Genomic DNA, 23896 nt, shown 5'->3' with positions numbered 1-23896 from the left:
GGGGGCACAAGCATATGACTTGTCCCTCCGTCTCCTGGCAGGTCCCAGCGCTACAGGGCTTCTCAGCACAGCAACTGGTAGAGGCTGCAACCCCCAGGGAGAGGCTGGGCATCAAGAATGTAGCTGCCTGGGGGTACAGTGCAGCCTCCAAGACCTCCAGGGTGGGGCCCCAGGCCACAGAAACCCACAAGGCTGGTTTTGGATCAACATGATTTCTGGGGACTCTCTCCCTCCTGAGCCCCTGCTTCTGGCAGGGCTGAATTCTCTGACTGGACTCTCAGTACACAGAGGGATGCAAGGGGTCCCAGAAAATAAAGGAAAACCAGCAGCCGCCGGGTTTGTGTCAAGGCGAGACCATCACCACAGTACAGAGGAGGGTTTACTTGCACACGGTCGGGGCGAGGACCCAGGGTCCAAAGGCAGGACACAGCTGAACTGATGCATCATATTAACTTGAACTGTGCAGGTTTTAACCCTGCACAAAGCAAATATTGGCACATAAATGTCATCAGCAGATTAATTCTCTCTTCTCACACTCACTCCATGGGCCAGCGGCAGGAGAATAATTTCCAGCACTATCTAAACAGTACTTCTCGTGCCGAGTCCAGATAGTTGAGTTCATATATAAATGTTTGTGTGATGTAACTCTACTGTGACCGTAACAATTGTGAACCTACAAGTGTGTACTGTGTGCAAAAGATATAGCCTTGTTCTCGACATATTTATATCTCATTTACTCTCCCCTGGTACTATTGCTGTTTTACAGATAAGGCTCAGAGAGGTTAAGAAACTCGCCTAAGCCTGCACAGCTCAGAACCTTGAGTCTACACTGCTTCCTACCATGCTACAGTCTGAATCACTCCGACCCACTTAGGGGAAAATAATTCCACCTGTACCTGTTGTGGTTGCCTCTGAATCATCTGTCCCTCCTGTGGAGGTTGGGATAGAAGCATCAGTTGGGGAGGTGGCTGTGTCGGCTGTTTGACTCTCTTCTCCTGAGTGCACAGGGCTTGAGGATTCGATTTCTAGATGCGCCTCTGCAGGGCGCTGGGTCTGCTGAGTCCACTCGGATTCTGGGATGGTGGTGCTGATGACAATATCCAGCCCTGAGGTGTGGCCGGACAGGTCTCCGCTGGTGTCAGTCCTGTCTCCAGAAGCCAGGGGAGTGGCGGAAGGTGAGCCTGATGCCTCTACACTCACGTCAAAGGCGGTGGTTGACTCTCCACTCACTTCTGGGGTGGCCAAGCCCTCTGTGGGGCCTTCTGGAAAGGCTGAGGGGCTGCCACTTGCTCCCAGGCCTGAGGTTCCCTCCAGATCAGCTTCATGGAAGGTGGAGGTGGTTTCACTCAGGTTAGGGGACCCGGAAGATCCTCCACTTGCCTCGGGGGCAGCAGACGCTCCCACCTCAGCCTCGGGATAGGCTGATGTCTCAACGCTGGATTCTGGGACTGGTGACGCTTCTACCCCAGATCCAGGGAACCTTGGCACATCCCCAGACACAGAGGCTTCACCACTGGATTCAAAAAGTTGGGGGGTGTATGTTACAGGGGGTCTCTGGCCCAGTTCCTGGGAAACGGTTGGTTCAGTAACACCCTCCACCAACTCAGACGTGATTAACGTAACTTCTGGAAGTCCGGAGGCCTCCCCACTGGTGCTCGTTGCTGCAGAGGATTCCCCACTTACATCAGTGGCGCCAGAAAAGTCCCCACTAAAATATGGAGTACTTGTGGGCTCCCCACGGGGCTCCACTAGTCCAGACTGAAGCCCACTTTGGTCCAAAGATCCCAAATGGTCTCCAGACATGTCTGGTGCTCCAGAAGGGGTACCGCTAAGTTCCAGAATGCCTGAAGGCCCTTCTCCTGCTTCTTGGGCAGTTGGAGCCTGGGTTACAGATTCCACCAAAGTCCTGTCTACAAAAGAGACAGTGGGGAAACCAGACGGAAGTCCACTGCTGTCATATGCTCCGGAGGGCAGGCTGCTTCCACTCGCAGCTCCGGAGGCTTCTCCACTGACCTCAGCTACTCCGCTTGGCAGGCCACTGAATTCTGGAGGTTGGGGCGTAAACCCACTGGAGTCAATTGCTCCAGAAGACAGTCCACTGACATCCACTAGCCCAGATGTGCCTGAGAGACCCGCCTCTCCTGAAGGGAGGCCACTGAGTTCCACAGATCCTAAGCCTTCTTCTTCTTTAAATGTCATTGGGGTCACTTCAACCAAACTGGTGTCCACGAACATAATGCCAGAAGATTCACCACTGCCACTCACAGCACTGGAAACCAGGTCAGGGATCCCGGATGTTGTTCCACTGAACTCTGGCAAACCCGATGGTTGCCCACTGAGATCAGGGATCCCGGGTGCTTCTCCACTCAGGTCGGTTATGCCGAATGGTGGACCAAGGCCAGAAAGAATTCCAGAAGCTTCTCCACTGATTTCTGGTTGTCCAGAGGGCAGTCCGCTAAGCTCAGTCACGCCAGATATTTCTCCAGAAAACCCTGATGGCTGCCCACTGACCTCAAAAAGCCCAGAAGTTTCCCCACTAATGTCAGGAAACCCTGAGGGCTGTCCACTGACACCAAAGAGTCCAGAGGTTTCCCCACTGATCTCAGGAGACCCAGATGCTTGGCCACTGAGTTCAGCTCCTGAAGAGAGTCCGCTTGCTCCTCCACTAATGTCCAACTCACTGAAGGGCAGCCCAGATGTTTCTCCAGCACCGCTGATGTCAATGGTTCCCCTTCCTTCTAGTTCACCTGCTGTGGTGGCTGTGACGACTTCCACCAACGTGGTATCCACCAGAGAGACAGTTGGGAACCCAGATGGAAGTCCACTGAAATCAGGAAGGCCAGAGGATGGGCCACTTCCAAGGTCCACCCCAGAATACTCACCACTAAATCCAGAAGGAAGACCACTTGCTTCTGGAGCTTGCCCACTTCCTAAAGTTACAGAAGGTATTCTGCCAAGGTCCAAGGCTCCAGAAGCTGACCCAGTCAAGTCTTCTTTTCCAGAAGTCAACCCACTAAGATCCCCAGCTCCAGAAGCAGAGATCTCCAGACCTTCCCTTCCAGAAGGAAGTCCACTAAGGTCCCCTACTCCAGAAGCAGAAGTCTCTAGATGATCCTCTCCTCCAGAAGGAAGTCTACTGAGGTCCTCTACTCCAGAGGCGGAGATCTCTAGATGACCTTCTCCAGAAGGAAGAACACTGAGGTCCTCTACTCTAGAGGCAGAGACTTCTGGACCTTCTCCAGAAGGAAGTCTACTGAGGTCCTCTACTCCAGAGGCGGAGATCTCTAGATGACCTTCTCCAGAAGGAAGAACACTGAGGTCCTCTACTCCAGAGGCAGAGACTTCTGGACCTTCTCCAGAAGGAAGTCTACTGAGGTCCTCTACTCCAGAGGCGGAGATCTCTAGATGACCTTCTCCAGAAGGAAGAACACTGAGGTCCTCTACTCCAGAGGCAGAGACTTCTGGACCTTCTCCAGAAGGAAGTCTACTGAGGTCCTCTACTCCAGAGACGGAGATCTCTAGATGACCTTCTCCAGAAGGAAGAACACTGAGGTCCTCTACTCCAGAGGCAGAGACTTCTGGACCTTCTCCAGAAGGAAGTCTACTGAGGTCCTCTACTCCAGAGGCGGAGATCTCTAGATGACCTTCTCCAGAAGGAAGAACACTGAGGTCCTCTACTCCAGAGGCAGAGACTTCTGGACCTTCTCCAGAAGGAAGTCTACTGAGGTCCTCTACTCCAGAGGCAGAGATCTCTAGATGACCTTCTCCAGAAGGAAGAACACTGAGGTCCTCTACTCCGGAGGCAGAGACTTCTGGACCTTCTCCAGAAGGAAGTCTACTGAGGTCCTCTACTCCAGAGGCAGAGATCTCTAGATGACCTTCTCCAGAAGGAAGAACACCGAGGTCCTCTACTCCAGAGGCAGAGACTTCTGGACCTTCTCCAGAAGGAAGTCTGCTGAGGTCCTCTACTCCAGAGGCAGAGACTTCTGGACCCTCTCCAGAAGGAAGTCTGCTGAGATCCTGTACTCCAGAGGCAGAGACTTCTGGACCTTCTCCAGAAGGAATTCCACTCAGGTCTTCTACTCCAGAGGCAGAGATCTCTAGATGACCTTCTTCTCCAGAAGGAAGTCCACTGAGGTCCTCTACTCCAGAGGCAGAGACTTCTGGACCTTCTCCAGAAGGAAGTCTACTTAGGTCCTCTACTCCAGAGGCAGAGATCTCTAAATGAACCTCTCCTCCAGAAGGAAGTCCACTGATGTCCTCTACTCCAGAGGCAGAGATCTCTAGATGAACCTCACCTCCAGAAGGAAGTCCACTGATGTCCTCTACTCCAGAAGCAGAAACTTCTGGACCCTCACTCCCAGAGGGCAACCTGTCAACTTTGGGAGCACTGGTCCATGTAATTCTCTCTTCTTCCCCTGAAGGCAGTCCACTTTCCACAGGCAGGCCTGAGCCCACTGTAGGGGTGAGCCCACTGGAGTCAAGGTCTTCAGAGGGCAGTCCACTTGCACTTTCCCCTGAGGGCTGCCCACTGAAGTCTAGGTGTCCTGAAATTTCTCCACTGCCTGTGAAGTCACCACTGACTTCGGGCACCCCAGATGCCTCCCCAGAGGTTGGTAGCTCAGTCCTGCTGGGCACTGGGGCTGAAAGTGTGGATGGCTCCTCTGAGGGGAAAGGCTCCTCTGAGGGGATTGGTTTCTCTGAGGGGAATGGTTCCTGTGGGGCGAATGGCTTCTCTGAGGGGAAAGGCTCCTCTGAGGGGATTGGTTTCTCTGAGGGGAATGGTTCCTCTGGGCGGAATGGCTTCTCTGAGGGGAAAGGCTCCTCTGAGGGGATTGGTTTCTCTGAGGGGAATGGTTCCTCTGGGGGGAATGGCTTCTCTGAGGGGAATGGCTCCTCTGAGGGGATTGGCTTCTCTGAGGGGAACAGTTCCTCTGGGGGAAATGGTTTTTCTGAGGGGAACGGTTCCTCTGAGGGGAATGGCTTTTCTGAGGGGAATGGCTTTTCTGAGGGGAACGGCTTCTCTGAGGGGAACAGTTCCTCTGGGGGGAATGGTTTCTCTGAGGGGAATGGTTCCTCTGGGAGGAATGGTTCCTCTGAGGGGAACGGCTTCTCTGAGGCTGAGGGCACTTCCGTTGCAGAAGGGCCTTCTGTGTGCTCCTCTGTTGCTTCTCCAGTGGGAGGCCATGTAGGAGGGATCCCTGGAGGAAAGGAAGAAGAAAGATGAGGTATGAATTTAGTAACTCTGCCCCATTTTAAGCTCATGCAGAGAAGCTGAACTCCATCTCTTCCACAGTAGAACTTTTTCATCAAGAGCTCAGAGATCTGTCTAGACATTTTGTAATGGACCCTCGCACAAACACTTGGGAGAATGGGGACCAGGAAACTCTCTACCACCCTCAGGCTCTGCTTTGTGAGACTCTAGGGGCCACCACCCATACAAGTCACAGTATGTGAGAGCCTGGCTGCCGCTGAAGGCAATCAAGGTCACGTTCTTTCAAGTGTTTCTACATTATCACCTCATTTATCTAGAACTATGATTTTTAAAGTGTGGTCTTTGGACCATCAGCACTGCATCAGCTCGGAGATGGACAGAAAAGCAGATTCTCAGGTCCCTCTCCAGCTCCACTGAATTAGGAATTCTGGGGAAGGACATGGCACAATGTGTTTTAACATTTATACCCCCATGTTTGGGGCAGGACATGGCATAATGATTTTAATATTCTGACCACACTGATAATCTTTGTAAGTGAGAATTGTGCACCAGAACTCATCCTTCTGAGGACAAGAGGGATGTTTGCAAAAATACATCAACTTTTTCCATTCTGAGACCCCTAATAGGGCTAATAGAGAGGATTTGGACAAGAGAGAGAGAGAAAAGGCAGAAACCCCATAACTCTAAGTAATTATGGTTACATTATTTCCTTTCTGTCCTGTTTCCTTTGGCATTGAAAAATAACTAGCTGGGATTGTACCTTGCATGTATTTTTGGGCTAATTTCCCAGGCAGAGAACCTGAGCACAGAGGGTGCTGGGTCCCAGTGGTCAGGCTCACAGCCTACTCTCACTTAAAGGAGAATCCTGGATAAGGGTGGGGAGCTCAGGAACTGTGGTGGCATGCATACAAGAGGATTTTAGGTGGATATTTATCTATGCATTTAAACACACATACACATGCGTGCATGCACGCTCTTTCACTTCAGTTGTGTCTGACTCTTTGTGACCCCATAGACTGTAGCCTGCCAGACTCCCCCATCCATGGGATTCTTCAGGCATGGATACTGGGGTGGGTTGCCATGCCCTCCTCCAGGGGATCTTCTCAACCCAGGACTCAAACCCAAGACTCCCACATTGCAGGCAGTTTCTTTACCACTGAGCCACCGGGGAATTTCCCCATACTCATACACATAAATATATACACACACCACAAATCAGAAAATAGCCACTTACAGATATTACATTTTTGGTTTCTTGTCAAAAGCAAGTCAATTTAAAGAAAAAAGGTCCAGAGTTAACAGCAGTAGAGATGGTTCCCCATATGGCTCAAATCAGTGAGGTGGTAGGGAACTGACGAAATATTGGGAAATATTTCTGTGGGGCCACTGGAGTCCCCTCCCATGAATAACTTCTGTTACTGGCTGCCCGAGTCCTGTGCCAAGCCATACACTCATGCCCAAGAGGACTCAGTTCTTCCTGTCCTGGTGAAGGGTGAGGAAAGGGCCTGGAGCAGGTGTGAATACTGGGTGAGGTCTCTGAGTGAAAATTCTACTTACTCCACTGATGCAACTTTACCTTCTGGGTTTGCATTTCCAGCACCCAGAGGAGCACTTGGTGTGGCCAGATTGCTTGGGAACTGTGCACTGACTGAGTGACCGGATGAATTAGTGGGAAGTTTTGATATATTCCTGTCTTCAAATGCATGTGACCCTGGGCACACTGACTCTGGCAGGTACACACAGACTACTGTGCATCACCATAAATCAGCCTTACCCAAAGTGGGCCATGTTAAAAATGTCCCATGAAAAAAAAAAAAAAAAGACCCTGTGGTCACATTCATTTGGGACCCATTGAATACACTGCCCTCTCTGCTTTACAGAGCATATTAGCACATCCAAGGCTCTGAGGTCTGCAATGGCGGGGGTTGTGGGGTGGGTGCTATTAATGTTTCTGTAAGTCAGGATTTCCTAAACCTGATGCCTAGTAAATGCTTTTTCCAATAGGGTTTGGAGTCTGTGGATTTCATCCCAGCAAGTCCCATGTGATTTAATCATGACAGCTGTTGCTCAGGAAGTTCTGACCAGGGACACCTGGCCCAAAAAAAGGACCCAGAAGGAGAAACAAGAGAAGACAGGTCACAGTGGGACTGCCAACAGCCACCCCCTCCCAGGTCCTCTCCCCTCTGTTGGAGTTCCTCCCACAAGAGTTTTAAGAGGTGAGGGAGTAGAGGTGTGAATGCAGGAGCACAGAGTCGGTGAGAGTCCTCCAGCTGATTCAGTGCTGGGCATTTGCAGCATGTAGCTGGAAGATAATTGAGTGCAGAGAGAGTGAAAGAGAGAGAGAAGAGGTGTGCTTTATGAACAAAGCTGCCCTTTTTCTCCCTTAGGAGTTGGTCCTAGATGCCTGCTGAGGTGGCTGAAGTTGCCCATGGCAGCACACTTAGATAACATCAGGGCTGGGGGTCAGGGCACAGGTCCCAGGGAGAGAACATCCTCTCCTGCCCCATCCAGGCCACACCCTGGCCCAGGGAGGCAGCAGGAAGTGCAGGAGAGCCCGGACAGACCTGGTAGTGGGAAGGTGCCCGCTGGGGTGTAGGCAAGTTCCCATTCCGTCTTGTTTTCTGGCTCAACGGTGAAGCCTGGGATTGCAGTCGTCTCCTCCCCGACAGGGACAGCAGCCACGCCAGGCCCCACTTCGGTCACGATCCAGTCCTCCACGTCAGGGCCCGCTGTGGGTGTGCTACCCTCCTCTTCTCCTGGAGAGGGCACCACTGAAACACCTAAAGGGGATATGGGTGGTGAGGGCTGGGGGCTCCTCCTTACCAGTGACCCACCCCAGGCTGACCCTTCTTCAGGGGACCCAGGGGACCATGAGGTGGGCCAGGCTTGTGTACAAATTTTGCTGGTCCTTGGCCTTCCAATCCCGACCCAGTCCAGTGAGATGACGTTTGTCATTAATCAATAAGAGCTGTTTGCTTCAACTGTATCAATATGCACACACCATTAGCACTTTATTTCAGGGTGGTCTGGGGCACCTCTTTTGCAGAATCTATTATACATGCCAGGCATTGTTTAAAGGTGTCATGATGCATCAATACATAAAATCATCTTAGGGGACTTCCCTGGTGATCCAGTGGCTGAGACTCAGTGCTTCCAATGCAAGAGCCTGGGTTCAATTCCAGGTCAGGAAACCAGATCAATCAGATCCCATACACGGCAACTAAGAGTTTGTGTGGAGCAACTAAAGATCCCTCCTGTCACAACTAAAGATCCTGCGTGCTGTAACTAAGACCCAGCACAGCCAAATAAATAAATATTTTAAAATAAGATAAAATCATTTTATCCCACAACAGCCATGTGAGAGAGATACATTATCTCACTTACAGACAGGGAAACTAAGGTTAAGTGACTTTTCCAGTGTCAGTGGCTTCTAAGTGACAGATCTAGTCCATGGGCCCAAGTATCTGGTGCTGGGGGCTTCCCAGGTGGTGTAGTGGTAAAGAATCCACCTGCGAATGCAGGAGATGCAAGAGATGTGGGCTTGATCCCTGGGTCAGGAAGATCCCCTGGAGGAGGAAATGGCAACCTGCTCCAGTAATCTTGCCTGCAGAATTCCATAGACAGAGGAGCTTGACAGGTTACAGTCCATGGGGTCGCGAAAGAGTCAGACATGACTGAGTGACTGAGCACACAGCACGATCTGATGTCAGACTCTGCTCCTAAGTACTGCAATGATGCTGCCTTTCTTGGGGACAGAAATTATGTTCCAAGTGTGTCTGGATCAAAATCAGAAGAGTGCTATTTAACATGCATGGAGCCATCCTAGCACTGGATGGTGAAGGCAGGATTCATTGATTGGGAGTAACTGTGCTGGTTTTGTGCACTTGATCGGGAAGGAAGCCAGGTTTCTCAGCAGATGTATAAAAGGCTGAGTCTACAAAGGGTCAGGGATGGATGGTAGAGATGCTTGGCTGAGAATTTACTGGGGGGCTAATTGGCTTGGCTTCTGATGTCCAGAGCAAGGAGAGGGGTGCTGGGGCGAGGGCCTCATCAAATCCTCTGGGAAGGGATTGGCTTTCTTGACTGACAGAGTGAGACTGAACTTTCTTTGAATTAGGTTTTAAAAGGTGACCTTGGGGCTTCCCAGGTGGGGCTAATGGTAAAGAACCCCGTCTGCTAATGCAGGAGACGTAAGAGATATGGGTTCGATTCCTGGGTCAGGAAGATCCCCTGGAGGAGGGCATGGCAACCCACTCCATTATTCTTGCCTGGAGGATCCCACAGACAGGATCTTGGTGGGCTATGGTCCATAGGGTCCCAAAGAGATGGACACAACTGAAGTGACTTAGCACTGAAAGTCTTGGAAACTTTGGGATATTCAAGGTTTGTTTTTTTAAAGATTCCCCCCCTTTTTTTTGATTTAGACCATTTAACAAGTCTCTATTGAATTTATTACAATATTGTTTCTGTTCTATGTTTTGTTTTTTTGGCCACAAGGCATGTGGGATCCTAGCTCCCTGACCAGGGATTGAGCCCACGCTCCTTGCATTGGAAGGCTAAGTCTTATCTACTGGACTGCCAAGGAAGTCCCTCAGGGATTTTTCTAAAAAATTAACTTTATTTTGAAATAATTACATATTCACAGGAAGTTATAAATATACTGAGTTTTGATGTATGATATGTGAAATATGGAACAAGCCAGTACTATAATCTACATTCTGGGCAGTGTATCTGGACCCATGGACCTTGTAAGAACTCATCCAATCAGAGCCTAGCCAGTCCTTGGCCATGCCCTGGCCATGCCCACTGAGTTGATGACATCCCTCTCAGAACTCTGATAACATGGTATAGAGTCCTCAGCATGGGTCAGTTAGAAATGTGAATTTTTGGTGCTTAGTGAATAATAATTTGATTAAACTCACCACAGAAATATTTAGAAGCAGATGAAAGTTTGACCAGGCTGTACAAATAAAAACTGTATGTATACTTATATACACTCATACACACAACATATATGTGTGTTATTTATTTGCAAAGCTAATATTTATTGAACATTTGCTATTTCCCAGGTACTATGCTAAGTGTTCTGTATGCACTATCCCAGTTAATCCTTCCAGCAACAATTCAAGGTAGGAAATATTATATCATTATTTTATAGAGAAAGCAGAGAAGCAGAGAGACTAAGTGACTCACCCAAGGTCACACAGCCACAAAGCAGCAGAGTCATAATTAAAATTCAGATCTGCCTGATTTTAGAACCCAAGGTCTTACTTGTTTCTCTTTATGTGTCTCTGGGTGCACATGAGAAGGATGTACTTCCCAGAGTCAAAGCCTAAGGTCATCCCGTCCAGAGGGATTGACTTTTTCCTCTTTGCTGTGATGGATGGGCAGAGATCAGGAGGGATGAGCCTGGAGGGGTCAACCCCAAGACAGAGGGGGCCTGGAGGGGAGATGGGGACACAAACCTCGGAAGCAGAAGGCGTGGTGCCGGGACAGCGGATCCAGGAGGCCTGTCTGGTTGGGGTAGAGGTAGACGGTTCTCACGCCTGGTTTGTCCCCACCACAGGCGGGCCTTGGGGTGACGATGGGGTAGCGGAGGCTGCCGTCGGACAGCCAGCCAGCATAGCACTTGTCCAGACCGCGGCTCCAGGCAGCGTAGAGCTGGCCCGTGGTGGCCAGCGTGGCGTTTTGGGATTCACAGAACTCCTGGGCTTCCTGGAAGGTGAACTGCTCCAGGCGTGTGGCAAAGAACACCTCCCCTGGGGGCAGAGGCAGGTGGCAGATGTGAGTCTCCGTGCCCATGGCCAGAGCAGCCGCTGCTCACCCAGGGGCAGGGCAGCTGCACTAAGATGAGTTAGTCACTCTCCATGTGAACAACCTCCCCTCCTTCTCTCTGGATTCTCCAGTCACATGTAGGCACCCCCTCTTCTGTCTAAGAGAGGCACTCCTGGGCACCCTGTGCTCCCTTAAACCTCAGCACTTAATCATGGAGCCCTGAATGCTATGGACCTGTGGCCCCACCTGCATCCTGTGAACTCAGGGAGCGGGGCCTGTGGCCACTCTCAGGGGTTGGAGTCCCAACACCCAGAACAACACTGGAGTCTGTTTCTGATCTGGGGGGAGGAAGTTCACATGTATTGAACATCTGCTTATACCAGGCACTTTTCACGCACATCTCATTTAATATTCAGTGAAGTTTCTGATATAGGCATAAATCAGCTCCACTTTATAGATGAGGAAACTGAGGCCTAGAGAGGTTAAGTAACTTGCCCAGGTCCCCAAACAAGTGAGTGGCAGTGTTGAAATCTCTCCAGAATGTCAGCATTTCCAAGACTGCGTTCAGTGGGACAGTAATTTGGTGATTTTAATTGAAATGATAAGAAATAAGACCAGAGAAAGGTTCTGTGTTTCATTAAGCTTGGGTGATGCTTGGTTAAGCAGAGTTGAAGTGTTTTTTTTTTTTTTTTAATGCAGGACTTCTCATAGTCTTTGATTTGTTCATGGGCATTGAGATTCTCAATGAGGCAGAAGGTGCATATAACATTTTCTGGTATAAGTAAATTAATTCATTTATCCATAGAACTTATTGGTTTTTCAAGAAACCAGTGCTTCCCTGCAATGCTGGGGAATCCACATGAACCATCTGGGAGGAAGACAAGGGGCCTGGCCTGAGAGAGGGACTGGGAAGGCCTTCTTTCTTAAATAGGATCCTTTCCTGGCTGCCTGTTCAGGTGAAGACAGGACTAGGTGGATGATGATTCCCCCTCCTCTGCATCTCCGCATCAGTCCCCTCACCCTTCCACAGCCCGAATGTGAGAACAGGGCCTGTACCCTCGAGTCTGTCCACGTAGCAGTAGACATCGTAGGTTTCTGATGATGGCCGCAGGCCGTAGGTCCGGACCCCTGGGCTCCTGTCCTTGTCACCCACACAGGGGGTCCGCGGGCTCACAATGGGGTATCTGCAAGGGAGGTTGGGAGGGGCAGATGAGAGCTTATTCTGGAAAACTGGAGATGCGGGGCCCCAGGGTGAGGCCGGGAGGTCTCCTGAAGGATTCAAACCAGGAAGGAGGACTTCCCTGGTGCACCAGTGCTTAAGAATCTGCCTGCCAGTGCAGGGGACATGGGTTCTGTCCGTGGTCTGGGAAGATCCCACACGCTGTGGGGCAACTAAGCCCGTGTACCACAACTACTGAGCCCTTGCACTGCAACCACTGAAGCCACACACCCTAAAGCCCATGCTACGCAATGAGAGAAGCCACCACAACGAGAAGACTGCACACACTAACGAGAGAGTAGCCCCCACTCGCCACAGCTAGAGGAAGCCACAAGCAGCAGTGGGGACCCAGTGCAGCCAAAAAAAAAAACAAAACAGGAAGGAACCTCTCATGCAACACGTTCCCTGTGCAGCTGGGGATGCGGCCGCCTGGGGGCCATCGAGGGATTCCCGGCTTCAGAAGAAAGCCCACAGCATGGAAGGGTCAGGCTGGGGAGGACTGGGGGGCTTGACAAGGAGCTCTCAGTGTGTTTTTTGAGGAGAGATGACCAAGGAGTTAATGTCTCCTGGAACCCATTCCCACCCTCTCGGAATATGTTTTGGTTCTGGGGGAGAAATTAAGGGGTCAGCCAGGAGCCACTAATTAACGGAGCACACAGTGAGATGGGTGCCTGCTTGGTGGTGGGTGCCACAGGCTCAGGCTCCCCAAGCCTGACCTCACATGTTTGGGTTTGGACTGGCAGGGGAGCCCAGCTCGTCTGTCACCTGACTGTCTGGTCCTGCAGCCAGCCGGCGTCACACTGCTCGTAGCCTGCTTCATAGGCGGCCTGGAGCTGCTCAGGTGAGGCGATGACGGCCCCAGTGCGCAGGCAGGCCTCCTTGGCCTCCTCAAAGGTCAGTGAGTAGCGGGAGGAGCCCGGGCGGTAGTGGAACACGACTCCTGGGTGGGGAGGAGAGGGAGAGAAGGTGAGACAGGTCAGGATCAGGGCATGGACCAAGGGCCACAATGCCAATATCCGTGGTACCTGGTTCTTAAGGCTTTGCAGGTGTGGAAGGAGCCCTGGCTCCTTGAGGAATGAGCTCTTTTCATCCCCTCCTTCCTTTCCTACTCCCCATCTGATTCCTTGTCAAGCTGGTAATCTCTGCTTGTTCACACTGCTCCTGAAATTCACCTTCCTGAGAAAGCCTTCTAGGAACCTTCTGCCATGGGTGTCCCCAACCCTTCATTCTGGCTTCCTCACTCCAAGGCTGCTCATTTGCCCCCGGACTCTTGAAAACAAAGGCACTTGCTCTTAGTATGAAAAGAATAGGTGATCATTGCAGAGCATTCGGAAAATACAGAGAAGGACAAAGAAAAAAATCAAACAAATCTATCAAACCACTGCCTTTCTTCCACTTGGCCCAAAGTCCCGGGTTCAGGGGGTAGGTGGTCCTCCTGAAAACAGCTGGAAGAGTTTGTGCCAGTGCACTGGGCATATGTTGGGGGATGAGCACAGGACACAGCCTGTCCATGAACTCCCACTCACTCCGCCTCCCCCATTGCATTTAACTGGACACACATTGGTTTTTGACATTTCCCTGGGTGACTGGCCAGTTTACATCCAGTTGCGGATGGATCCCTTATCTGAGTCTCCCCCACGTTCTTGTCCTGTCCTGTGTTAGATGCTCACCTATCCACTGGCACCTTTATGGGAGGCGGCCACGTGGAGGGAGTGAGGGTGTCTCTTCAGCCCTGAGCCAACTTTGGGATATCATTATTGTTGGCCTTACCCCCAAACGTCTAAGCAATTCTTCCTTCTCAACATACTGTATTTATCTGCGTGATTCAGGCTGACATCTCACTCGGTGGCATCATGGGAGTGAAGGTGGATGGCGGTGGCCATCTGCCCCACCCCCAGGTGGAGATACTACCAAGGGTCTTGAAGGAGGTCACCCCAGTATGTCTTTCCTATTCATGGACTTGAGTTTTGGAACCAGCCAAGTTCCACGTGATGTGACATCCCAGTTATTCAAATATTTATTTATTTTTTTGGTCTCCTGGCATGTGGGATCTTAGTTTCCTGACCAGGGACTGAAGCCATGCTTCATGCACTGGAAGTGTGCCATCTTAACCACTGGACTGCCAGGGAAGTCCCCATCCAGATGTTTATTAAGCATCTGAAACAACACCATCCCAGAGCCGAGGTGGCAAACGTTTTCTGGAAAAAGCCTGATAGAACACATTTCAGACTTTGTGGGCTAAATGGGTTTTGTACATCTACTTGATCCTATCCTGATAGCCCTAAATGGCCCTAAATGGCCCTAAATGGCCACAGACAACATGTTACCGAATCGGTGTGACTTTGTTCCAGTCAAACTTTATTTGTGGACGTTAAAATTTGAATTTTATATAATTTTCACAATATGTCACAAAATGTTATTTTCTTTAGACTTTCCCCCTCAACTACTTAAAAAGCTTCTTAATTCTCAGTTCACGGGCCACAGAAGAACTGGATATGGCCTAGGGCTAGGTTTGGTCCATGGACCACAGTTTGCAGACCCCTGTTCTGGAAGGCCAGTGCTGTGAGAAGCCCTGAGGGTACCCAGTGCAGCCAAGTTCAGCGGCTCTATTCTGCGGAAATGTCTGTTGGGGCGAGGAGGGCCTGTGGACAGAAGGGCCCCGGGTTTCTCTTTGCCCTTCACCTCTACCTGTGGATACATTTGCTGGTTTTTACCTCTGACTTCATTTGAAGGAAATGCTTTGTGACAGAGAGCCACACACACATAAAAGAGTGTGAGCACCACTGGTCTGGACCATCCCCCTTGTTCTTTGTTTCACAAGTGAGGAGAGCTGAGTCTGAGAGGAGGGAGGCTTCTCTCACATCCCAGGTGAAGTTGAAAGTACAGAAGAACCTCCACCCAAGTGGCTTCAGTGGTAAAGAATCTGCCTGCCAGCGCCGGAGAAGCAGGTTCGATTCCCTGGGTTGGGAAGATCCCCCGGAGAAGGGAAATGGCAACCCAGGACAATCCAGGATCCTTGCCAGAAGAATTCCACGGACAGAGGAGCCTGGAGGGCACAGTCCGTGGGGTCGCAGAGTCGGACACGACTGAGTGAGCACTTCCTGCACTGCACACAGAAGACCCCAGACCAAGCCCTTTCCCCCAGCCCTGGATGCAGCCCCTTGAGTGGCAGACACTTACCCCCTGGCAGTCGTGGCTGCCCAGGGACCTCGGTTGCACCTGGGGCTAAGGTCACCTGCACGACGAGGTCCTCACTGGTGAAGGCCGTGGGGGCTCCCACGCCGGGCGTGGACTCTCTGGGAAAGGTCCAGGGCCAGGTGGCCTCTCCAGTCCTGTTCTCCACTGCGGGGAATGCAGTGGCCCTTACTTCGGGGGTAAACGTGAAAGGCTCCTCAGGTTCTGGGGCGGTTGGGGAGACTTCAAAGTCGGGCTTTGCCGTGAGGATCACGTTGCCTCGGGCTTCACCCTCGGTGATATTTCGGGGCAGGGGCAGCTCCACATCAGGCCAGGTCACCGTCTGGATGGTGATATCCTCCTCGCCGCCTACCCCGAAAAAGTTTTCTGGGATGTCCACAAAGTCTTCACCTGGGGCAGGGGGCAGAGACAGGCATTAGTGCTTGGCCTGGGGCTGGCTTGATGGAGATGAATATCAGATGCTCCCCTTCTCTGCTAAGAAAAGAAAGCACCTACTGTGTGCCAGGCACCTGGCCAGGGCCATTGTTGGAGACCTCAATGTCTTGAGTATTTATTATAGGGGTGCCCTAGATTGCAAGAATATGCAGTCACCATAGCACAAGACCCTGACCAATCAGCTCATTGCTTATTAAACCCATCTTGTTCCAACATCCCTTGCCAGCCAGTTGCTTCCTTACCTATCTTGTGAGCACCTGCTGAACCTCTGATGTTAAAACTAGCCAATGGGAAAATGTAAATCAATTAGAAAGAGAAATGAAAAAATCTTCCCAAAGATGCAGGAGCTCATGAAATTGATGAAAGTGCCATGAGAGAACTGCCTGCCTCAGTCATGAACAAATGAGCCACTTAGTAATGAATAAAGAGAGCATTCATGAGGATGCTACAACTGCAAACAGGGTGGTGGGAATATTGAAAAGTGAAGAGAAGCTTTTGGGGGTAATTCTAATTATGTTTGCACAAATAACCCTAGACAGTGTAAAATACAGGATAAAAACATTTTTAAAAGTTTTAGTCTAAATGTTCACAATAAAGCCCTTGTCAAAAACTTTTTCCCACTCTTAAGTAACACTATGGCCCTCATTTTGAAGTGAATTCAATTAAAAAGGGTAACTGCGGAGAGGAAGGCTCAAGAGGGAGGGGACATATGTATACGTATGGCTGACTGTTTGACAGAAAGCAACTCAATTCTGTAGAGCAATTATCCTTCAAGTAAGAAATAAATATATTTAAAATTTTAAAAAGGGCAGATCACAGCGCCCTCCTGTGGCACGTGGTCTCAAGTCAGGCCCCACATCTTCCCATTAGACAGATAAGGGAAGTGAGGCTCAGGGCCCTGACTTTATCACAGCTGCCCAGGAGTGAGTGGCAGAGACGTGATTCAAACTTGAGAAAACAGCCTCTGAATCTCACGTTTTTCCCCAGTTCTGGGCTGATGAGATAGTACTGGGTACACTGCAGGCTGCAGTGATTCTAGCTTCCCAAGGAACCCATGTGAATAGGGGGTGCTAAGACATGAGGTTCAGGTACCCAGTGGACCCTTGAAGGAGGTAAAACCCAACTCCCCATTCTAAGATTTCATCCTCTGGGTCCCCATTTCGGTGGCATGCTCCCCCACTGAAATGCCTCCAGCCCAAACCCACCTGTGTAGCAGATGGCGTCATAGCGGGATGAAGGGTCAGGGTAGCCCGTCTGGTTGGCATGCAGGTAGACAGTCCTCACTCCCAGGAGGTTGCCCCCGCAGTTCGGTCGGGCCTTGGAGATGGGGTATCGCACGCTGCGGTCAGCCAGCCAGCCGGCGCTGCACATGTCCATGCCACCCTGCCAGGCCAGGTAGAGTTGGCCCGTGGTGGCCAGCCTGGCGCCCAGCCGCCGGCACTCGTTGGCTGCCTCCTGGAAGGTGAACTTCTCCGGGGATGTTGCATAGAAGACCTCGCCTGCCAAAGGCACAGCCAGGAGGGTAAGGAGCTTCTTCCTACGTCTGCCCTGAGTCCTCAGGGAGATCCCCAGGTTCCTCTGAGTTTGGTCTTTAACTGGGGAAAGCCCTGGTCCCACGTATCTGTATTTCAGGGGTAGGATGGGGGGTTGGGAGGGACGTCGAGGTAGGGTATGGTATCCTGGATTATCACCCTGCCCAGGAGGAGGCCCGCGTGACCCTGAGAGTCCGCAGGAAGAAGGGGCTGGGCTGGGGCTCATGGGAGGGCGGGGCGGCCTCACCTTCCATCTCCTCCGCGAAGCAGTACACGTCATAGGTTTCGTTGGTGTCCCGGATGCCGTAGGTTCTCACGCCCGGAAACTCGTCCTTGTCTCCATAGCAACCTTCCCTCGGCGTGTGGATGGGGTACCTGCCGGGAACCCAAAGCAGGGATGTGACACTCGGGGGACGGAGGGGGCCGGCGACCTGTGCCCTTGTACCTTCCTCCCTTGTGGGAGGAAGCAGTGACTTACTGATGTGTTTGTCGGGATCTGCTGGGATCTGCTGAGATCTCTGGGCTACTTGTTTTCTACAGTTTTTTCCCAGCTTTATTGAGATGAATGTTTTCATAACTATTGGTGACAGAAAGCGGCGCCTTTTACTAAATATTTATTGGTACCAAACGTTCTATCAGGGGCTTGCAAACCTTTTCTGTAAAAGGATGGATAGTAAATATTTCAGGTCTTGCAGGCCAGAGGGTCTCCATGTGACCAGCCACTCAACCTTGCCATCCTAGTGCAAACGAAGCAACCACAGACAAAATAACAAGCATGGCTGTGTTCCGATAAAACTTTGTTTACAGAATCAAGGAGTGGGTTGGACTTGACCCATGAGCTATAGTTTGCTGAACCCTGCTCTGTATCATTGGAGTCTCACATCAACCTAAGAAGGAAGGTGCTATAACCTCTCTAAACTATAAGAAAGTGGGGCCCAGAGATGTTAAGCAACTTGTTCAAGGTCACACAGCCTCTAAGCATCAAAACTAGGGTTTGAAGTATATAAGTACCTCTTTTATCTGAGGTGTGGTCTTTTGCACTATGCTAGGCTGTTGAATCACTTTGCCTTTTTTAATGGTTAATGGCTTTTTTTATCCTGAGATCTTTTGCCTATCCCAAGATTACAGAGTTATTTCCTTTTGTTTTCTTCTTGTGGCTTTGTGGTTCTGGCTTTTGCATTTGGAGCTTTGATCCACCTCAAATGAATTGCCTCATCTTGCTTTTACAGGCTTGCTTACATGATTGCCCTCCCTTGAAGCTAAGGCTCTGTCTGTCTTGCCGGGGAACCCACCCCTTAGCAGCTGTGCTCAGGGGAAATGAGCCAAAAAGCTTAATTTACATGTGTCTTGCTCTATTAAAAACAGAATAGAAAGTGGGTCACAGAAATACATAAACACCAAAATTTTAAAAAGATGTAAAGGGAAAAATGAGTAGGAAGAATAATGATGTATAATTTGCATGGAGAAAATGCTCATGTAGAGCTATGCTGCTAGTGATCACTCATCCACCACAGGACAGAGGACCAAGGATTTGGGACCTGACCTCAGACTGGCCAGGGCACCTGTCTAGCCCCAGCCCAGGTTGGCCTTGGTGTCAGGCTGGCACCAGCTCAGTGCGGGTCAGTGTTCCAGTCCATCTCCCACTCCGCTCCGATGGTGGCCCCGGGGCTCACCTCACAGTCTGATCGGCCAGCCAGCCGGCGTCGCACTGGTGGAAGCCGTCCTCATAGGCGGCCTGCAGCTGCTCGGGGGTGGCGATGATGGCGCTGTTCTGCAGGCAGGCCCGCTGTGCCCTGTCAAAGTCCAGGGTGTAGCGCGTGGAGATGGCTCTGTAATGGAACACGATGCCTGCAAGACACAGGAGAGCGAGATGGCAGGTCAGCACAGCCTCCCCTCATCCAGGCCTTCATAGAATCAGGGAGAGCCAAGGGGGCATAGAGACATCTGGGCTGGGCCTCCCGCTGATGGGTGGATCCCAGCTCCATATCTGTGTGGGGTCCTTCTGCCTTTGCTAAAACATTTCTATTAACAGGGAGCTCATTACCTTACAAGGCATCTTTTTGGAAACCTGTGATAATTCTGATAATCAGGTTATTTGACTTGGATCAAAATCTGCTTTCCTCATAATTGTTCATGTCATTCCAGGACCCCATATTTGCTTTGCAGAAAGATGCCCCCTCAGCCTAGGGCCATCCCAGTGAGAGTCTTGTTTAAGGCACAGGTAGGAGCAGACTGCCTTTCAGAGAGTGCTGAGCACCAAAGAATTGATGCTTTTGAATTGTGGTGCTGGAGAAGACTCTTGAGAATCCCTTGGACAGAAAGGAGATTAAACCAGACAATCCTAAAGGAAATCAACCCTGAATATTCATTGGAGTGACTGATGCTGGAGCTGAAGCTCCAATACTCTGGCCACCTGATGTGAAAAGTCAACTCATTGGAAAAGACAATGATGCTGGGAAAGACTGAAGACAGGAGGAGAAGGGTGAAACAGAGGATTAGATGGCTGGATGGCATCATCAACTCAATGGACATGAGTTTGAGCAAACTCCAGGAAATAGTGAAGGACAAGGAAGCCCGGCATGATGCAGTCCATGGGGTTGGGAAGAGCTGGACAGAACTGAGCAAATGAACAACAACAACCCAACAGGAAAAACTTGGTGCTGACTGAAGTCCTGAAGCCTACGAAGAACACAGCCATATTCCTTAGTCCATCGAGGGTAGGGGACCAGAAAGTCCTCATCCCTCTTTGGCTTCTGGAACTGGAGGTGGAGGAAGGAAAAGACATGTGGGTGGAGAGTCAGGAGATGCTCTGGCTCCCTTCCTGGGAAACTTCAAGCAAGTCACTTAACCTCAGTTTGCTTGTCTGTAAAATGGGGATGGTCACAAAGCAATCGAATCACAGGATTGTTGGGAAGCACAGATTGTCATTCATTACACGTGACTGTGGCCACAGAGTGTTTAATTCACTCAAAGTCCAGCGAGAGTGATATTACTAGCTTCACGTTACAGAGGAAGCAACTGAAATTAAGTAACTCAACCGAGGTGCGAACTGGCAGGAGGAGGAGCCGGGGTTTGCAAGCCAGCCTGCCTGGGTGCCCACCAGTGAGGATGCCATTCTGGTTCTTTCTGTAGGTGAAGCAGGGTCCCCCCGGGCAGGCTCTCACCTTTCACCACGACCTCCAGGGTGGCCTGGCTGTCCTCGATGCCGTGCATCACCTCACAGCGATAGATCCCGGAGTCATTGGAGCGCAGGTTCTGGATTTCCAGGGTGGCGTCGCTGGGGATGGCGGGGTAGTTGGGCAGCGTGACCTTGTCTTGGTAGGCGCTGTTGACCCGCACCCGCCCTTCCGTGGCCACCAGCAGCACCACCTCCTTCTCCTTGGATATGCGGCTCCACTTGATTCTCGGGGCGAGGGGGGCGGTGGAGGGGGCGGTGGTCACGGGGTGCATGGGGTCGATGAAGTAGCAGGGGATGGTGAGGGAGCTCCCCAGGAGGACCCGCAGCGGGGACGGTTCAGGGATGCTGACACTCAGCGAGTTGTCAGGTTCTGTGCAGGGAGACATGGGGGTGGGAGACAGACCCATTAGTGCCCAGAGAGGACCACCCAGCCTCTCTGTCAGTCCTTCTGGAAATGACAATGTCTATGCTGGTGCTGGGGAAGGCTCCTGTGTCATATGGAATTCCCTTTCCAGAACAGCTTTCTCAAGACCCCCTGGTCTCTGTGTCTCAAGATGGGAACTATGGAGCCAGAAAGGATTGCAGAGGGGGCCATTGGGAAACTCAGAGGTGTACCTCTTTGTTTCTCAAACTGGGGTACCCTAGGTGATGCCATGCCATGGGATAAACAGAACCCATCTTTCTGGAGTGACAAGCCATGGGATAAGCAGAAACCGTCTTTCTGGAGTGACAGCTTGACTCAAAAATTGGTAAGTTACTTTGGGGGAGAAGCTCCAATACTTTGGCCACCTGATGTGAAGAGCTGACTCACTGGAAAAGACCCTGATGCTGGGAAAGACTGAAGGCAGGAGGAGAAGGGGATAACAGAGGTTGAGATGGTTGGATGGCATCACCAACTCAATGGACATGAGTCTGAGCAAACTCCGGGAGATAGTGAAGAACAGAGAAGCCTGGCATGCTGCAGTCCATGGAGTAGCAAAGAGTCAGACATGACTTAGTGACTGAACAACATCAAGAAAAAATTACTATGGGGAAGAAAAAATTTATACAACTTGTAAAGCTAAGATATAAAAATATCAAACACTTAAGGAGGTCTGCTTTGGGCTCCATCCTGACCTTGCAGAAGGACTAGTCATTCTCTTCTGTTGTTGGGGGATCAGGGGCCTAGTTGGAGAGGCATCAGAGAAGATCAGACGTTTAAGTCTGCAAAGAGTCAGCCTGGGGTGAGGTTGGGATCTGGAGTGGGTTGCCATTTCCTTCTCCAATGCATGAAAGTGAAATGTGAAAGTGAAGTTGCTCAGTCATGTCCAACTCTTCGTGATTCCATGGACGGCAGCCTACCAGGCTCCTCTGTCCATGGGATTTGCCAGGCAAGAGTACTGGAGTGGAGTGCCATTGCCTTCTCCTGGGATATGATTAGATTCCATTAAAAAAACCAACAACAAACCTAGATGGTATTGATAGGGAAGATGCAGAGAGTTTGTAAATTCTGTTAGAGGTAAAAAATCTTCTGGTATTGGAAAGAAAGAGCCTTTGAAAAAACAGCACTTTTATGAACAGTCATATACTTATTGAACTTTTTTTTTCCAGGAGAGCCTGCAGGTTGACCATAAAAATGTTTCAGATATTTGTGGGTGGCAGATACACAGCAAGGCAAGAAAGAGGGAGCCAGGAATGTTTGGGGTCCAGCCCTAACCTTTTGATATCCTGGGTGATCACTAGCAGGCCCTTCACAGAAATATCGCTCTGAGGCTCTGCCCTAGCACAGAACACAGCATGGTTTCTGTGGTGGCAGCTCTCCAGGGCAGGTTCTTCCCAGGTGGCACTCGTGGTAAAGAACCCACCTGCCGATGCAGGAGACATAAGAGACTCAGGTTCAATCCCTGGGTCATGAAGATCCTCTGAAGGCAGGTGTGGCAATCCACTCCAGTATTCTTGCCTAGAGAATCCTATGGACAGAGGAACCTGGAGGGCTACAGTCCATGGGGTCACAAAGAATCAGACAATACTGCACTGACTGATCACACACACACGGTTCTCCAGGGACAACTGGAAGTGACAGCAGCACCCAGCCCTGCAGTTTTTAAAGCTCTCAACCAACCCTCATGCAATGGTTGGCCTGTGTGGGCAAATCACCCCAGGGTATAGCCAGCTGGCTATTCAAGTGTCTCAGGGAAAGAGTACAAGTGGAGACTCATGGATCATATGCCTAAATATTTAAAACTATAAATCAAGCCAATAGACCCATAACTTGTTTTTAAAAAATGTTCCATCTTCTTATTTGACAATGATACCTTTCAAAATGAAAAACCAGATTCAAATTTAGAATTCTTGGATCCCTCAGAGTTTTGCATTGGGATGTGGTGGCCACGCTGGAGGAGAGGGAATCAGGACCCCTTTTCTTCCCTCCACGGCTCTGCACTGTGAAGGATCTGTATTTATCCAGGCTCTCACAACCCAGCTGTGTCCACACCCAAACAGTCACCCCTTCACCTCTCCCACTGGCCTTCTGGTGGCTCAGACTGGCGGTGGTGGGTGGTCTTTTCATGGAAGGGTGGACCCAGAGGAGCAAACCATGCTGCCCTGGGGATGATTTGGGTCCAGCTGGACAGGGAATTCTGGGCATCCTGGGTACCCAGAGGGAGAATAGAGCAGGGTGGACACATATCGCTGGCCCTACAATTCCTCATTTTTAGAGAATGTTGGGGCTGTAGGAGAGTCAGAGAGGGGGGGACTCTAAAGTGATGGCCCAGATCAAGCACTATCAGTGCCAGGCTTGGTCAACTCCGACCCCCGAGTCCAGTCCTCAGTGCCTGCTGGGTAAATGAGACATGCGTGGGGATGTCCTCACCTGAAACTTCTACTGAGATGGCTGCTGTGATGACCCTCAGAGTCACAAACACCAAGAGTAAAGTGGTCATAGTTCACCTGGAAGAGAGGGGAACAGAGATGTTATTCAGAGGTTCAGATACGGTGAGGTTGAGGGTCACGTGTCACATGACAAGTGTGATAAACTCCTCATCCATGGATCTGAAATCACATCAAGAGAAGGCTAATTTAAAAAAAGTGATAATAATTATACTCGAACAATGGCTTTATGGATAATTTTATTTTGCACTTTGGATTTTTTTCATGTTTTATGAAGTGTCTATGATAAGCATGTATAGCTTTTGTGATTAAATGAAACAACAGATATTTATCTAAAAGGCTATAAAGAGTTGGACATGAATGAGCGACTTAGTGTATACACACACACATTAAATATTATAAAATATCCTCAGCTGATCTACTGTTTATCTCACCTATGTGACTGCAAAGAAAAATAAAGAGGCTTTATTGAAAAAAAA

The 23896-nt window shown here is 50.4% G+C and overlaps 1 protein-coding gene across 1 annotated transcript in view; it reads right to left on the bottom strand.

Annotated features, from left to right (window-relative positions):
• The window catches only part of ACAN (aggrecan), a 38966-nt gene extending 15496 nt beyond the window's left edge, over nucleotides 1-23470 (bottom strand). Inside the window, 14 exon segments of the mRNA XM_068991220.1 lie at nucleotides 1-84; nucleotides 897-2460; nucleotides 2512-4718; nucleotides 4953-5201; nucleotides 7780-7995; nucleotides 10681-10974; nucleotides 12047-12174; nucleotides 12975-13149; nucleotides 15390-15794; nucleotides 17045-17338; nucleotides 17619-17746; nucleotides 19045-19219; nucleotides 20536-20919; nucleotides 23401-23470. Of these exon segments, the coding sequence (XP_068847321.1) occupies nucleotides 1-84; nucleotides 897-2460; nucleotides 2512-4718; nucleotides 4953-5201; nucleotides 7780-7995; nucleotides 10681-10974; nucleotides 12047-12174; nucleotides 12975-13149; nucleotides 15390-15794; nucleotides 17045-17338; nucleotides 17619-17746; nucleotides 19045-19219; nucleotides 20536-20919; nucleotides 23401-23470 (6373 nt within the window).
• Between the last annotated feature and the right edge of the window lie 426 nt (nucleotides 23471-23896).

Source organism: Capricornis sumatraensis, chromosome 19, assembly GCF_032405125.1.
Source record: "Capricornis sumatraensis isolate serow.1 chromosome 19, serow.2, whole genome shotgun sequence".
Taxonomy (NCBI): domain Eukaryota; kingdom Metazoa; phylum Chordata; class Mammalia; order Artiodactyla; family Bovidae; genus Capricornis; species Capricornis sumatraensis.
Note: the sequence above shows the minus strand (reverse complement) of the source record. Positions and strands in the feature narration are given on the sequence as shown.